The 15,837-nt window shown below is 42.2% G+C and overlaps 1 protein-coding gene across 1 annotated transcript in view; it reads left to right on the top strand.

The window, feature by feature from the left end:
- The window catches only part of large1 (LARGE xylosyl- and glucuronyltransferase 1), a 64,188-nt gene that overhangs the window by 20,997 nt on the left and 27,354 nt on the right, over positions 1-15,837 (top strand). The window contains exons 3-4 of the mRNA XM_085371848.1: positions 302-600; positions 6,512-6,594. Of these exons, the coding sequence (XP_085227974.1) occupies positions 302-600; positions 6,512-6,594 (382 nt within the window). The remainder of the gene's footprint in view (positions 1-301; positions 601-6,511; positions 6,595-15,837) is intronic.

Genomic DNA, 15,837 nt, shown 5'->3' with positions numbered 1-15,837 from the left:
ACCATTCCAGATTAATAAGATGTGTCCATGGGTATGAGCCATGGATAGGAATAAATAATAGCTGTAGCTCTAGCCTTATACACTTGACGCACCTCTTTTTGGACAAGCTACTTACCTGCTTCAATTTAGATTTGTTTTTGTGCAGTGACGTTTCATATCAGTGGTTTCTCTGTATAGAAAACCCACACTGGGGCTGGTCAGTGTGGGTTTTTCTATTAGTATTCAACTTCATATATATTGGCCACTGACACTGATGTTCTTAATCATGTTAAATCAGTTTCTCCCTGTTATAATTCCACAGTGAAGCCCCTCCCTCTTTCTCCATTGGAAGCCCTGTCATCCACCCCGGTGGGCGGAGCCGGTGAACGACAGGCCTTAGAGTTGCGGGTTCGGGTGGTGGAGGAAGAGAACCGGGCGCTGCGCCGAGAACTTAGCCGTCCACCTAGGAGCCCATCTGCACAGCTTCCGAGCAATAATCACCGTGGCAACCAAAGCCGAACACATTCAGAGGAAGGCACAGGTGACAATGAGAGCCAGAAAGCTGTTACAGTGGGTAATAGCTCAGACTGTGTCCGACACCCAGTGGTGGATAAGTGCGAGGTGAGATATGTTTAATTTTGTCCTAGCAGGTTCCACAAGCAGGTTTTCTAATACTACAGTGTTCTACCCACAATAGACCATTCAAAGTTTCTGCTTCTACAGGATGCCTTTAGGCATATTTTAGCCTACTCTTCTAGTTAATTGCTGGCCTCCTCAACGAGATATGACTCTGTGACGTGGCTTGGTAATGTAAGCTTTAATATATCCATGTTGTGTTTGACACAGTATCAGTGTCCTGCCATGAATCATAACGTACTGTGATCCACAGATTCAAGAGCCCTCAAATCAGTTATGCTGAATCACATATTTCCCTCAATATCCTTTGTATGTGACAGAAGCCAATTGGGTGAGGGGTCTTTTGCCCACCTATTCTGGTTTTGCCCCACTCTTAACCGCATTCTGGTCTGCAGTGTTTCAGTGGTTTTCTGGATAATTTTTCTGTAACATTGCAATAACATTGCAAATCAAAATCTGGCAATATTTAGATGCTCCTCCGAGTCACATCAGCTGGCGCTCTATATTCAGATGGCTGTGCACCTTGGGATGGAGGTGGCAAATAAACTCATCCTACTGACTTGGAAGTCAGCTACCCAACCAAGTTTTGAACACTGGCTCAATGAGATGTCTGTTCTACAACTGAAAAAGCTTCAACTAAATACAGTTGGTACTAGAGACAAATTTGGGAGGATGTGGTGGCCTTTATTGGCTGAGTGTAACATCAATCTGCGCTTATAAGAGCACTTTATGTCAACTCATTTTATGTCAGCTTTTTCTGTAGAGTGATTTGCTAATTCATTTGTTTATCCGAGGGTTCCTACTGTGACTATAACCTCTGTTTCTGTACCTTTTCTTCTTGTTGAACTTTCTCATGGTCTGGCAGCCGACATATTTGTCTGTTTCTTGTTTGAACTGTTTTTAATTAATTTTTTTATTTATATTCTCTACTAAACTGCTAAATAAGATATTGCTAAAAAATAGGCTTCAAATCATAAAAGCTCACCTCAATGACAAGAAGAGGACTTTCAGAATGGGCAACAGAGGTGAGAATGGTTCAGGCACTACTGAAGGACAAGGTCATAGAGGGTAAGGACGACTCCAGGAGAAAGCTGGAGTGGAAACTCCAGCAGAACAGCATGAGAGAGGCGTGACATGGCATGAATCACCTAATTCAGGCCCATCCAACAGCAGAGGAGCTGGGGACAATGAGGACAGAGCCAACGAGCTGAATGTGTTCTTCAACAGATTCAACACTGCAGTGAATGCTCACTCCCCTACTGACTTACCTGTAGTCAGCCTGCGATCCACAGCCACGCCACTCTCTCTACACATTGCACCATAGCTTCCTGTAAAAGTCCTGACACCCCTCCCCCAGGTATTACTTTCAGCCAGGTTCAGAGACAAATGAGAAGACTCCCCTTAGACAAGTCTGTTGGACCAGACGGGGTGAGTCCTCGTGTCCTCAAGGCCTGTGCCCTCCAGTGTTGTGGAGTCTTTCATAAATGAGTCAGAGTCGGCAGAGGATCCTGGTGCTGTGGAAGACATCATTCCGGTACCACAGACACCATGTCCCAGTGGCCCCCAGGGTTACAGACCTTTGGCTCTGACATCCCAAATCATGAAGACCCTGGAAAGACTCGTCTTTGACCAGCTCGACCTACTGTCAGGTCACATCAGGATCCCCTTTTCCAGTCCATTCAGAACTATCAGACCAACCCTCTTGGGTGATAAGCCGATAGCGATGCAGGTGGATGCCTCTTTTGTGTCCAGGATTGTTAATTACCTAAATGAATGACCACAATATGTGCGTCTTCAACATTTGTGTATGGCAAGGTGATCAGCAACACAGGGACACCACAAAGGACCAATTGTGGATGTTAGCAGGACCAGGAAAACTGCGACTCTGTTTCAGTCCATGCAGTTGATGTGAACATTGTGTAGGACTATAAATACCTCGGTGATAATAAACTGGATTGGATTAAAGAGACCACTACACTGTGCAGGAAGGGCCAGAGTCGTTTCTATTTTCTGGGGCAGCTAGTCTTTTAACATTTCTCAGACAATGCTTATTTCTCTGTACAACTCCTCCATCTAATGCACTGTACAGTTTAATAGTTACACCCTTAATATTTACTAGTGCTGTCAGCGTTAATCTCGTTAAAATGACGTTAATACAATAACTGCATTAACGCGGCAAATCTCCTTTAGCGAGTTAACGCGGATCACTCTGTGCGTGGGGCTGCACAGGGTCAACGCGTTAACAACGCTAACGGTAACGTCATTTTAACGAGGTTAATGCTGACAGCACAAATATTTACACATCCTCTACAGTGAAAATAAAGTTTTTAAGTTTAGAGTACAATTTAATCTCTGTAATATTCTGTATATTTATAATTGACCTATTTATATATAGACAAGATCTATTTGTTATATTTTGCAACTCTGTAATATGATGTATTATTTAATTTAGTTCAGTTACTGTCCTTATTGTCTGGGAGTGTGATAGACCGAGTTGAAAAAACAGGAGTCGTCCCAGGAATTATTAGAAAAATATAGTTTCCATTTATTTAACCCCCAAAATTATATTTACAAGACTAATAAATGTTGAGCTCATAAAAGAGGTCAAAGAAACAAAACTGAACTTAGGCACAGACTGCAAACTTAACAAACCAAATGACTGCTCAAACATACATAATTGACCTAAAACATGAAATGACATACAAGGGTATATACAGTGGGGCAAAAAAAGTATTTAGTCAGCCACCGATTGTGCAAGTTCGCCCACTTAAAATGATGACAGAGGTCAGTAATTTGCACCAGAGGTACACTTCAACTGTGAGAGACAGAATGTGAAAAAAAAATCCATGAATCCACATGGTAGGATTTGTAAAGAATTTATTCGTAAATCAGGGTGGAAAATAAGTATTTGGTCACCTCAAACAAGGAAAATCTCTGGCTCTCACAGACCTGTAACATCTTCTGTAAGAAGCTTTTCTGTCCCCCACTCGTTACCTGTATGAATGGCACCTGTTTGAACTCATCATCTGTATAAAAGACACCTGTCCACAGCCTCAAACAGTCAGACTCCAAACTCCGCCATGGCCAAGACCAAAGAGCTTTCGAAGGACACCAGGAAAAGTATTGTAGACCTGCACCAGACTGGGAAGAGTGAATCTACAATAGGCAAGCAGCTTGGTGTGAAAAAATCAACTGTGGGAGCAATCATCAGAAAATGGAAGACATACAAGACCACTGATAATCTCCCTCGATCTGGGGCTCCACGCAAGATCTCATCCCGTGGGGTCAAAATGATCATGAGAACGGTGAGCAAAGATCCCAGAACCACACGGGGGGACCTGGTGAATGACCTGCAGAGAGCTGGGACCAAAGTAACAAAGGTCACCATCAGTAACACACTACAACGGCAGGGAATCAAATCCCGCAGTGCCAGACGTGTTCCGCTGCTGAAGCCAGTGCATGTCCAGGCCCGTCTGAAGTTTGCCAGAGAGCACATGGATGATACAGCAGAGGATTGGGGGAATGTCATGTGGTCAGATGAAACCAAAGTAGAACTTTTTGGTATAAACTCAACTCGTCGTGTTTGGAGGAAGAAGAATACTGAGTTGCATCCCAAGAACACCATACCTACTGTGAAGCATGGGGGTGGAAACATCATGCTATGGGGCTGTTTTTCTGCCAAGGGGACAGGACGACTGATCCGTGTTAAGGACAGAATGAATGGGGCCATGTATCGTGAGATTTTGAGCCAAAACCTCCTTCCATCAGTGAGAACTTTGAAGATGAAACGAGGCTGGGTCTTCCAACATGACAATGATCCAAAACACACCGCCCGGGCAACAAAGGAGTGGCTCCGTAAGAAGCATTTGAAAGTCCTGGAGTGGCCTAGCCAGTCTCCAGACCTCAACCCCATAGAAAATCTGTGGCGGGAGTTGAAAGTCCGTGTTGCTCGGCGACAGCCCCAAAACATCACTGCTCTCGAGAAGATCTGCATGGAGGAATGGGCCAAAATACCAGCTACTATGTGTGAAAACCTGGTAAAGACCTATAGTAAACGTTTGACCTCTGTTATTGCCAACAAAGGTTATGTTACAAAGTATTGAGTTGTATTTTTGTTATTGACCAAATACTTATTTTCCACCCAGATTTACGAATAAATTCTTTACAAATCCTACCATGTGGATTCATGGATTTTTTTTTTTTTTCACATTCTGTCTCTCACAGTTGAAGTGTACCTCTGGTGCAAATTACTGACCTCTGTCATCATTTTAGGTGGGGGAACTTGCACAATCGGTGGCTGACTAAATACTTTTTTGCCCCACTGTATAATGGCTGATCAGACCATTGTGACACATGAGGGGTAACAAACAAAACACAATCATAAATCACAACCGATGCAGTACAATCTAGTTTGTTAATAAACTAAACACTAAAGAAGAAAATCAAAAAACCCCATTAAACCCTAAACTCAAATATTTAATTAAATACAAATACTTTGTTTTTAAAGTAAAGAAAACACACATTCCCCCCTTCAGCAGGAAGTGGTGGTGTGGTCCAATTATCTTCCTTCATATTTAATGGTTTCAAACCCTAGCTACCATCTTTTGTCCAGCAACTCCCAGGGATGATGGCAGGTAAGAAATAAAAAGACAAAGGTTAGTCAGAAAGCAAAGAAATGAAGTAGTATGAATACATAAGTAAACTAAATGTGCGCGCTTACAAATAGAACAAATGTATCCAAACCAATCAATGAAGTTATTGGCAACTAAAATGTCTTCTTCATTACTATGTTCAAATGAAGAATGAAAATACAAAAGTTACCGACTTTAGAGTGTGGCCACGGGTTTGGCCATTACAGGGAGCAACCATAACCATACAATTTCCTTAGGGATTAATAATGTATGCTGATTCTGATTGATTCTGATTCTAATTTTACTTATATAGCACCAAATCACAGCAGCAGTTGTTTCAATGGGCTTTTTATTGCGATGTAAAGACCTTCCCAGGAGTGGCCAGCCAACCAAAATTACCCCACTCATCCAAGAGACGACTTATCCAAGAGGTCGCAAAAGAGCCAGAACAACATTGAAAGAACTGCAGGCCTCAATTGCCTCAATTAAGGTCAATGTTCATGACTCCACCATAAAAAAGAGACTGGACAAAAATGGCCTGCATGGCAAAGTTCCAACATGAAACCCCCTGCTGAGCAAAAGGAGCATAAAGGCTCATCTAAGTTTTGCCAGAAAACATCTTGATGAACCCCAAGATTCTTGTGAAAATATAAACTGATGAGACAAAAATTGAACTTTTTGGAAGTTGTGTGTCCCATTACATCTGGCATAAAAGTGATACAGCATTTCAGAAAAGGAGTGTCATAGCAACAGTAAAATATGGGGGTGGTAGTGTGAAGGTCTGAGGCTGTTTTGCTTTTGCAGAGCCTGGAAGACTTGCTGTGGTAAATGGAACCATGAATTCTGCCGTCTACCAAAATATCATAAAGGAGAACTTCCAGCCATCTGTTCAACTATATGTTGTGAAATCAACATATATTTGAGAATTATTAGAATATCTGCTCTAAATGTATGAAGATATTATCATATGAGTATATAGTATAGTATCATAAAAGTATTATCAAATCTATTTCCTCAATCTTCTCATTAAAAATTCATTCGATTTTACAAAGCTTCATCTTACAGTTGAGTTTTATACACGTTTGAGAACTTTTGTTTGACAGTTACTATAATTGCCCTTTGGATTGAGGTGGAATGAGTTAATGAATGCTCCAACACACAATCACTGTTTTCTTTTTCTTTTACTAAGCCAATTCACAGTTATACTTTGTTCCTTGTGCTGTGCACATCTCTCCTTCTTAATCGCTTTGTCATTTTCTCCTCAGACCATCCATGTGGCCATTGTATGTGCAGGTTACAACGCAAGTCGAGATGTGGTGACGCTGGTTAAATCTGTCCTCTTCCACAGGTACAGCAAATCTTTTCTCCTTCTCTTAAAATAACAGACTTGGTGGAGTATAAATCTTTTTTTCTTTTTCTTTTTGTGTACTCATATATACACACTGATTAGTTTATAATAATGTTTTCCAACAAATTGATGTATTCTGATAGAGTAGACTAGATACCAAAGTAAGACCCGGGCCTTTTAGTTATCAGTGTTATCCAGTTCAGGCCTGTCAGGTGATCTCAGCAGTTTATTGGTGTGAAATCGGTCTAACGATTGATGTACGGTTTGCACAGTTTGTCCTAACCCTAACCCAATTCAGGCAATCGGACTGCAAGATTGAGTTCCATATGGGCTGTGGCACGACATCCATTGCAATGGAAGATCATTCTCCTTCTGTGGATTTCCAGAAGGTCTAAAATTCGAAGTTCTCTGGGGACTTTGAGTCCTTTGATCTCCAAATCAAAAAATCTGACCTAAGAGCGAGGTCAGAGTTACTTCAAATGCACATTAACCATAGTTAACTGACAAATATCTATAAACATTTCTGCTTGAGGAATGAAGCATGAACAAAATTAGTTTTAAATTCAAGTTCTGTTTTTATTGTATTGTACAAATGACAAGTTCAAAATGTTTCTACATTTCACCAGTCATGAAACCAGAGTTAGTTTTGTTCTCCTAAAGTAATGCAAGTCACTTTGCATCAGAAATGGCTGTGACTTCACCACTTGAGGGAATAGCCCCTGGTGAGTTTTTGAAACTTTGCTCTGTTAAGCTAAGCTAAGCTTAAGCCTTGGAATAAATATTGCACAATAGATATCAGTGGGTTTCCCAAGTGGGTGTGCTGCAGTCTTTCTGGTTGAAGTCTGCTTCTGACTGAATGCCTAATAGTGTCCATTTTTTTAACCTTCCACACTTTGCTGTGAATCTTTGTTGTTAATGGCCTTAGGGTCAATGTTAGAGTCTTCTCCACTTCGGAGAACGTCTCCCTAGAAAGTGGACATGTCTGCTAAGTCACTTTCATTTTCGGGAGCATCAGCAGTCAAGTGTTTTTCACTCTACAGTGGTCTCTGGATTATCATGAAACAAGTTTTCTCTGATCACTGTGTCATCGACGCCTAAGCAGTCTTCAGTTAAACTTGGCTGCACTATCTCACTATCAGCTCTATCAAAGTATGATTTAGGAACCTCATATATTGTGGTGAATTGGGTGGTTTCTTTGGGAAGCCTCTCATGAAGCCGGATGGTATCCTCCTCTGTCTCAGAAGGCTCAGTCTCATCATACTATTTAGCTGATAACCGCGTTATTGGCTTGTGCTTGAATTTTGTCGTAACAGGCTTCTCCCCAGTTGGTGTGATGAAGCCACACGGGAGTAAGAGAACTTGATGAACAGTTCGCCAAGAAGCTTCTTTGTTCTCAGGTTTTATGGTGTAAATTGGGAGATCTCTATCTTGTTTTACCGCAACATAAACATCTGACTCCCACTCAGCAAGTTTATATTTCCCTCTCAGGCAGACAGCATGCACTAAAACAGACAATCTGGTTTGACAACCACACATTAATTCATAAGATGAGAATCCTGTTACATCATTCTTTGTACAATTGTACGGATGGACCGACAGTTTCGAATAGCTATGCCACTGTGATTTGCCTTTGTTTTCCAATGTGCCAAACATGTTCAGCAAAGTCCTATTAAAACAGTCCACAGTGTTTCCACTGGTAGGGTGGTAGGGTGTGGTATGTATTTTGTGAACACCCATGATTTTGCAAAGTTCTTTGATGATGTGTGATTCAAAGTCAGGCCCTTGGTTACTGTGCAAATGTTCAAGAATCCCATAGCGGACAATGAAATTACCCCACAGACAATTGGCTGTTTGAGCTTTTTGGTTTGGTGTTGGGATTGCAATGGCTTACTTAATAAACTGGTCTGTAAGTACAAAAATGTCCTTAATATTACTCAGGCTCTTTTGGTCCTTTGAACATGATAGGCTCAAAGGAGCAGCGCTTTCAGGAAGGAACTTTCTCAGAACACAGTGTTAACAGGTTTTAATCTTTTCTCTCAAAATCTTTCCCTCAACATCTGCTTGGCCAGTAAAATCTTGTTCTCACCGAGGTTGAGAGTATGTACAATGCGTAAGCCTCCCATATCATCATGGAGACTCTGGAGGACTGCATCTCGAAACTGTTCCGGAAGAACAGTGTGTCAGGTTACAGAATCAACAACTTGATGTGTCCGGTACAGTATTTGATTGTGTAGCTCAAGAAGACTGAATTGTCTAATTAGCAAGGGGATATCAGGCAGTTGCTTTCTAAAGTTGGGTTAAACCTTGTTCCCAGTCTCAAGTTGAGCTATGGTTTCCCTCAAACATGGGTCAGCTTGTTGATTGGCTCTTAGCTGCTTTACTGGCATGTGGGGAATAACTAGTAAATCATCACACTGATCTTCATTTACAAACTCATCTGGTATAGCAGCTACAGACAAGGCTGAGTGTACTAGGGTGAACGCACACTCCACGTCTGTGTTTTCACTTGGATTACAGCCAAGGAGATGCTTCTCACAGATAGCTGGTACCACATCTGGGCCAACTGTGATTCCTTGACCAGACAGATCTGTTTCAGTGAACCACTGTTCACTGAATGTACGTTCCTGCTCTTTTTTGTGAAACAGTGTCATTGAGCAGTTTTCGATGTGGTCACATTGAAAGACCATCTGCATCAGAATTCAGCTTTCCAGCTCTGCACTGAAGCTAAAAGTTAAACATAGAAAGTGCTGCTAGCCAACGATAGCTCACTGCATATACACTCAACAAAAATATAAACGCAACACCTTTGTTACTGCTCCCATTCCCCATGGGATGGACGTAGAGACCTAAAATTCATCCCAGATACACAATATAACCATCCCTCCCAAACAGTGGTCACAAATCAGTCCAAATGTGTGGTAGTGGGCACATCTGCTATATTGAGATAATCCATCCCACCTCACAGGTGTGCCACATCAGGATGCTGATCTGACATCATGAGTAGTGCACAGGTGTACCTCAGACTGCCCACAACAAAAGGCCACCCTGGAATGTGCAGTTTTGTCTCACAGCAAAATGCCACAGATGCCACAAGCAATGAGGGAGCGTGCAATTGGCATGCTGACAGCAGGAATGTCAACCAGATCTGTCGCCCGTGCATTGAATGTTCATTTCTCAACCATAAGCCGTCTCCACAGGCGTTTCAGAGAATATGGCAGCACATCCAACCGGCCTCACAACCGCAGACCTCGTGTAACCACACCAGCCCAGGACCTCCACATCCAGCAGGTTCACCTCCAAGATCGTCTGAGACCAGCCACCCAGACAGCTGCTGGAACAATTGGTTTGCACAACCAAACAATTTCTGCACAAACTGTCAGAAACCATCTCAGGGACGCTCAACTGCATGCCCGTCGTCCTCATCGGGGTCTTGACCTGACTCCAGCTCGTCGCCGTAACAGACTTGTGTGGGCAAATGCTCACATTCGATGGCGTCTGGCACGTTGGAGAGGTGTGCGCTTCACGGATGAATCATGGTTCACATTGTTCAGGGCAGATGGCAGCTGAGAATGTTCTAGTTCTTGCATGGCCAGCATACTCACCGGACATGTCACCCATTGAGCATGTTTGGGATGTGCTTGACCGGCGTATACGACAGCGTGTACCAGTTCCCACGAATATCCAACAACCTCGCACAGCCATTGAAGTGGAGTGGACCAACATTCCACAGGCCACAATTGACAATCTGATAGACTCCATGCGACGATGTGTTGCACTGCATGAGGCAAATGGTGGTCACACCAGATACTGACCGGTTCTGGGTCCCCAGACCCCCAATAGCGCAAAAAACTGCACATTCCAGGGTGGCCTTTTGTTGTGGGCAGTCTGAGGTACACCTGTGCACTACTCATGATGTCAGATCAGCATCCTGATGTGGCACACCTGTGAGGTGGGATGGATTATCTCAATATAGCAGATGTGCCCACTACCACACATTTGGACTGATTTGTGACCACTGTTTGGGAGGGATGGTTATATTGTGTATCTGGAATGAATTTTAGGTCTCTACGTCCATCCCATGGGGAATGGGAGCAGTAACAAAGGTGTTGCGTTTATATTTTTGTTGAGTGTATTAAAGGACTACTGTCACTGAACTGGCTACCATAAAGGTAATCACAAAGTTTTTTCGTAACTGCCCACTTTCGGGCTAAAAACTCTAATTTGTGGGCATGGTAATGAGACTCACGCTTACACAAAACCCTGCTAGCATATGCTGTGACTCTTATCTGACCCTCCTGCTCCTGATACAAGGCAGTACCAAGTCCCATAGTGATAGGATCGGTATTGATTTAATTTCAATTCAATTTTATTTATACAGCGCCAAATCACCAACAACAGTCACCTCAAGATCCTTTGTATTTTAAGGTAGACCCTACAATAATACATACAGAGAAAAACCCAACAATCATATGACCCCCTATGAGCAAGGACTTTGGCGACAGTGGGAAGGAAAAACTCCCTTTTAACAGGAAGAAACCCCCAGCAGAACTAGGGAGGGATGGCCAGCCAGATTTTAAGTCGAGGACAGAGAACCACTGGGACTCACTCAGCGTGGAGAAGGTCTCCTCCAAATTCGGGAGCGCGTAAGCATCTTTCACTGTCTGCAAATTGAGTTTCCTGTAATCAACACAGAGACACATGTTCCCATTCTTTTTCCTCACCACCACTATGGGCGAAGAGAATGGTGACGTGGACTCCCTGATTACACCTGGCTGTTCTTGCAAATGCTTTTGGACAGCTTTACTGTGCTTAAATGGAATCTCATCAGACAGCTTACGCAGTGTTTTACCTGATCTCCCAAAGTCAAGTCATCTAGAACCACTAATGCAAGTGTGAGAACTTCAACCTCAGCACCCAAAAAGTCCTTGGGGAATACAACATTAATCTCAATGTAGCCTAGATAATGCATAGATTAGTCATTGGCTTCTTTAACCTCCAAAAGCTCAAGGATTGCTCTGATCTCATGTTGTGGCATGTTCTGATTGTAAAAAGACTCGGGAACTGTGGTAACCTGGGAGCCTGTATCCATTATGCAGCTATCACAATTGCCCTCCATTTGAACCTGTGCTGTAGTTTTTACCCCTATCAAACCTTTGGGTAATTTGAAATGACCTCGCTCAGCATGCAATGTTAATATCACACACTTCTTAGCGGTCACTTTAGGCTTCTTATCAGTCATATGTGTTTGACCCGTTGCATTTCCCATCTGTCTCACAACAGGGAATGTCTTCAGTTTAATGAAGGTGTGTTCCTTTGCTGGCGTTCCCATAACTGCTGACAATTCTTAGTTCCTTCTTTTTTGCAGTTACCAAGGCATGAGTTGAATCTGACTCACACGTGGCCACAATGTGACCATCCTCTCCACAATGAAAACACTACCACAGTTTTGGCTTTAAAGTAGAGGTGCTGTGTAAGAGGGCCCTGGTTTGGTCTTTGCATGGTCAGGTTTTTTTAGTTTCATCTTTCTGTATCTGTTCTTTCTTAGAAGCTGTGGTTTTCATTTGTTCCATGAGGGAAATCAATTGGCTTTTCAGGTCAGCTTTTTCAGATTTTTTTAACCTGCTGATGTCGCTTGATGCAGATTCAGCCTGTATTTCACTTGCTGAACATTCTGTCTATGGGAGACAACCTTCAGTTTTGTAGTACAGAGGTGCAGTTTTATTCAACTACTTTCTGTTTCTTGCCTATGTTCTGCAGTACGCAGCAGCCACAAAAGCTCAGCAAGTGATGGGGGTTCTTGATTCTTAAGTTCTAGCTGCAGAACAGCAAGCAAGTCATGGTCTCAACAGCCACTGTAAAACTGTTTCAGGAAGTGTTTGTTGACCTGTTGTGGCTGTATACCTCCCCTATATACAATGCGGTCAATGCCACCTGCAAGCGATGCAAGTAAGCCATAATAATCTTGCTACGTGTTCATGAACCTCACCAACAGTTCCTCCCCATCCTCAGCTGTGCCAAATGCAGAGTCTGCAGGTAGGTAGTTGGTGGCACGTTGGGTCCAAAATGTCTAACTACATCTGAAGCTGGAATAAGAAGGCTCTTGAGTTTTTATGAGTCTTCTCCAAGTCAGAAACAGAAGTGTCCATCATTAGATCAACATGACCGTTCTGCCTAATTGTGTTTTATATAAATGACTGGCTACATACTTGGTACGTCAAAGACAACTCATTGGGCTCCCCTTCACTAAAGAAGTGAAAACATGATGGATCCTCCTCCTGAGCAGACAGTTGCCTGAGCAGTCATCCTGTTGGATTGTTCTGACTGTGTAGGGAATCCTGGTGAATCAAAATGTGGAACAGCATCTAGGACACTGATCAACAGATCCACTCTGACCTTGTGACAAGCAGATTTAAACAAAATTACTTAATTTTGGTATTTCTTCCCTCTATTGTCACCTTGTAATTCATTATTGAATATGCTATTAATTCCCTGTGAAACAAGCTTAAAGATGTGTGCCATTTCATTCTTTATATTTACTGTTCTGCCGCTTAATTTCTGCCGCTAGATGTTTTAGCAAATGAATTTTTTGCTACCAGTGAATCTCTTGCCTAAATGATGGAGAGCCTTGTAGAAGAGCCTGTCTGTGTGACTGATGCTGTCACTCCTGAGAGATGGCCTTTTTATGCTGCACTCTGTCACATAGTGGAGGTTCTTATCATTGTCTTCTGTTCAGCAGCAACTGTATATGTCCTGTCTCAATAATACAACCTCAGCAGAAAAATAATGTCATCAGTTTCAAAATGAGCCTATTTTGTCTTTGCTATTTTCTGACACGTAAGCTAAGATAAATTGACTGGTTGTTATATAAAGTGTGACAAGCACTCAAAGCGCTTTGTACAACATGCCTCATTCACCCACTCATAGAAGCACTTTTGTTTTTTACTACACATAAGTGCTTTCTGTCACACTCTGATGAATGCATGACCTCTACTTCCTGAGCTACATCCACCCTGCATTACAATGGTGTATGCTAATATTAAGACAAATACAAAAAGTTGAGGTCAGCGTGCAGGAAATCTCTATGACCTAGCAGCTCAGGCTTCAGACTGCTCGAAGCACTCAGTTTCAGAGAGTTTTTCCTACTCTTGGCTCTGTTCGATGTCAGTGAGAGCGAATATATTTCTGTGTGGTCATCTCAGTCACACATCTGTGACTGTGAGCCACTCTTGTGTTTTTTAAGGCTAAAGTGGCCTGTTCCAGACAGATAACCTCAAGGGCTGCACCAGGGAAAAAGTAAATACTGTTGCCATAGTAACATGACGTTGTTACAGGTCTACAAAAAAAAGCTTTCTAAGCAAGAGGTTTGGCTGAACAATTTTTGAAAAATGAATGTGGACAATGTATGCCCATTCAACAGTTGTTACTTTTAACTATGACTACCATACCTTCCCTACATATCTATTTTCTAATTAGTTACCATTTCCAAAAGTGTTACAAGTAATGAGGTATGATCAAAAGATTCTGAGAACAGATCTATAAAATCAAAAGCCTTATCTGATATAAATATGGCCACTGTGACACTGAAGGTCAAGGAAGTTATAGAAGGCCAAAGGTGATGGCTGGTTGAGTCAGTGAGTGAGCATTGTCTTGGTGCAGGTTTGAGCCTGCACAAGATGGGACTCTTTTACGCACCACGGTTCTGATGTTTCGGCTAAATTTTCTCTGTCATTGTTGAATATCTTAAAAGAGCACGATGAGGGTCTTGATCTTACTTTGGAAACTGTAGTCTCTTGCACTGAAAACTGCTCTACCACACTTGAGCTCTCATCTTCAGTGAGGGTCTCTCACAGAAAAGTTGGGGCGGTTTAAAAGAGAAGTGGATGTAAATTTAAACTTCTAAAAATGTACAGTAGACTGGCACACCACACAGCAGAAGCAGTCAGTCGAGTATATTAAATAAACAGATATATTAGATATGTTGAAGCACAGTCGTATAGGATATTGTGAGGCTGACAGCCAATGGTCTGACTGTTTGGGCACTGAGAGGGGAAAAGGTGCCCCAGTTGCACACACGCCATCTGTTGTAGTTTAGGATAATCCTTCACTCTGAGCAGATATGAGGCAAGGCAAGGCAAGGCAAGGCAAGTTTATTTGTATAGCACAATTCAACAACAAGGTGATTCAAAGTGCTTTACAGAGCATGAGCACAGTGGATCTTAGTGTCTTTCACCAAATCCACAAGAAAACGCCGTTGCATCATGAGGATGAAATTGTCATGGGTCACTACAGCCTAATAGTTTTTATAATCAGATGTACGTGACACTTTATTTTTAGCACAATTCTAATCGTCCCATCAAAACCTTGTTGCTGTTTATCCAAAGGATGTGAAGGTCTTTTCAATGTGCACTGCTGTGTTGACAGCTTTTCTGATTTTCTGGGTTCTGATACATTCTGACAGCTCCCAGCCTTCAGTGCTTATTGAGCCAGTGCAGCTGACACATTGATACACAAAGTCAATCAGCATAAGACACCCCCGGGTGCTCACATCCTCAGCTTAGTGTCACTTTCCTGTGACCTGATTCGGAAGTCCTGAACACCTATTTTATACCCCCATCCCTCACACCTCTTCCCTGAGCTGAAATGAGATGTAAGATTATCATCTCTCCATCAGTGTGCCATGTCTGTCTCTTGCAGCCTTAGGGTTTAACATGTGCATTTATTAATGCTGAAGCTGAAACAACTGGACTTGTTTTCTTGTTTTGGAGTTCTCAAGCATATCACATAGTCTTATTGACCAGGAAAAGTACAGTTTATATTTATGTGCTAAACAAGAAAAGATTGGGTTCTAAGACAACAGGAAAGATGAGTGCATTTTGAAATGGATGTGAAAACAGTTTCCATTCCTGTACCTGTACGTCTTGTGCCTTATTAAACTCAGTCTCTCACAAACTTTGCTAAAATGGTTATTCTTCTAGCGGACAGCTCATGTAAATAAACGCAATGAAAAAATGTGGCTGCTCATTTAATATGCCATCTGTGTGTTAGACATCATGATGTGTGATGAACATTTTTCAGAGAATATGAGAAACACATATGTGGATCATGGGCACATTGGTGACGTTTTGCAGAATTTATTTCAAGTTTCTTGTAAAAATGGACAGTTTGTCCTTTCCAAACTCCCACTGTGCATGTACTGAATGTTTTGTGATATGATGCAGGAAGTAAAAGTAAAAGCCGTGAATT

The sequence above is a fragment of the Diplotaxodon limnothrissa genome, linkage group LG15 (assembly GCF_057381915.1).
Source record: "Diplotaxodon limnothrissa isolate DT_005_m linkage group LG15, D_limnothrissa_male_GT1.1, whole genome shotgun sequence".
NCBI lineage: Eukaryota > Metazoa > Chordata > Actinopteri > Cichliformes > Cichlidae > Diplotaxodon > Diplotaxodon limnothrissa.
The sequence above is the reverse complement of the archived record's forward strand: the minus strand, read 5'-3'. Positions and strand labels throughout refer to the sequence as shown.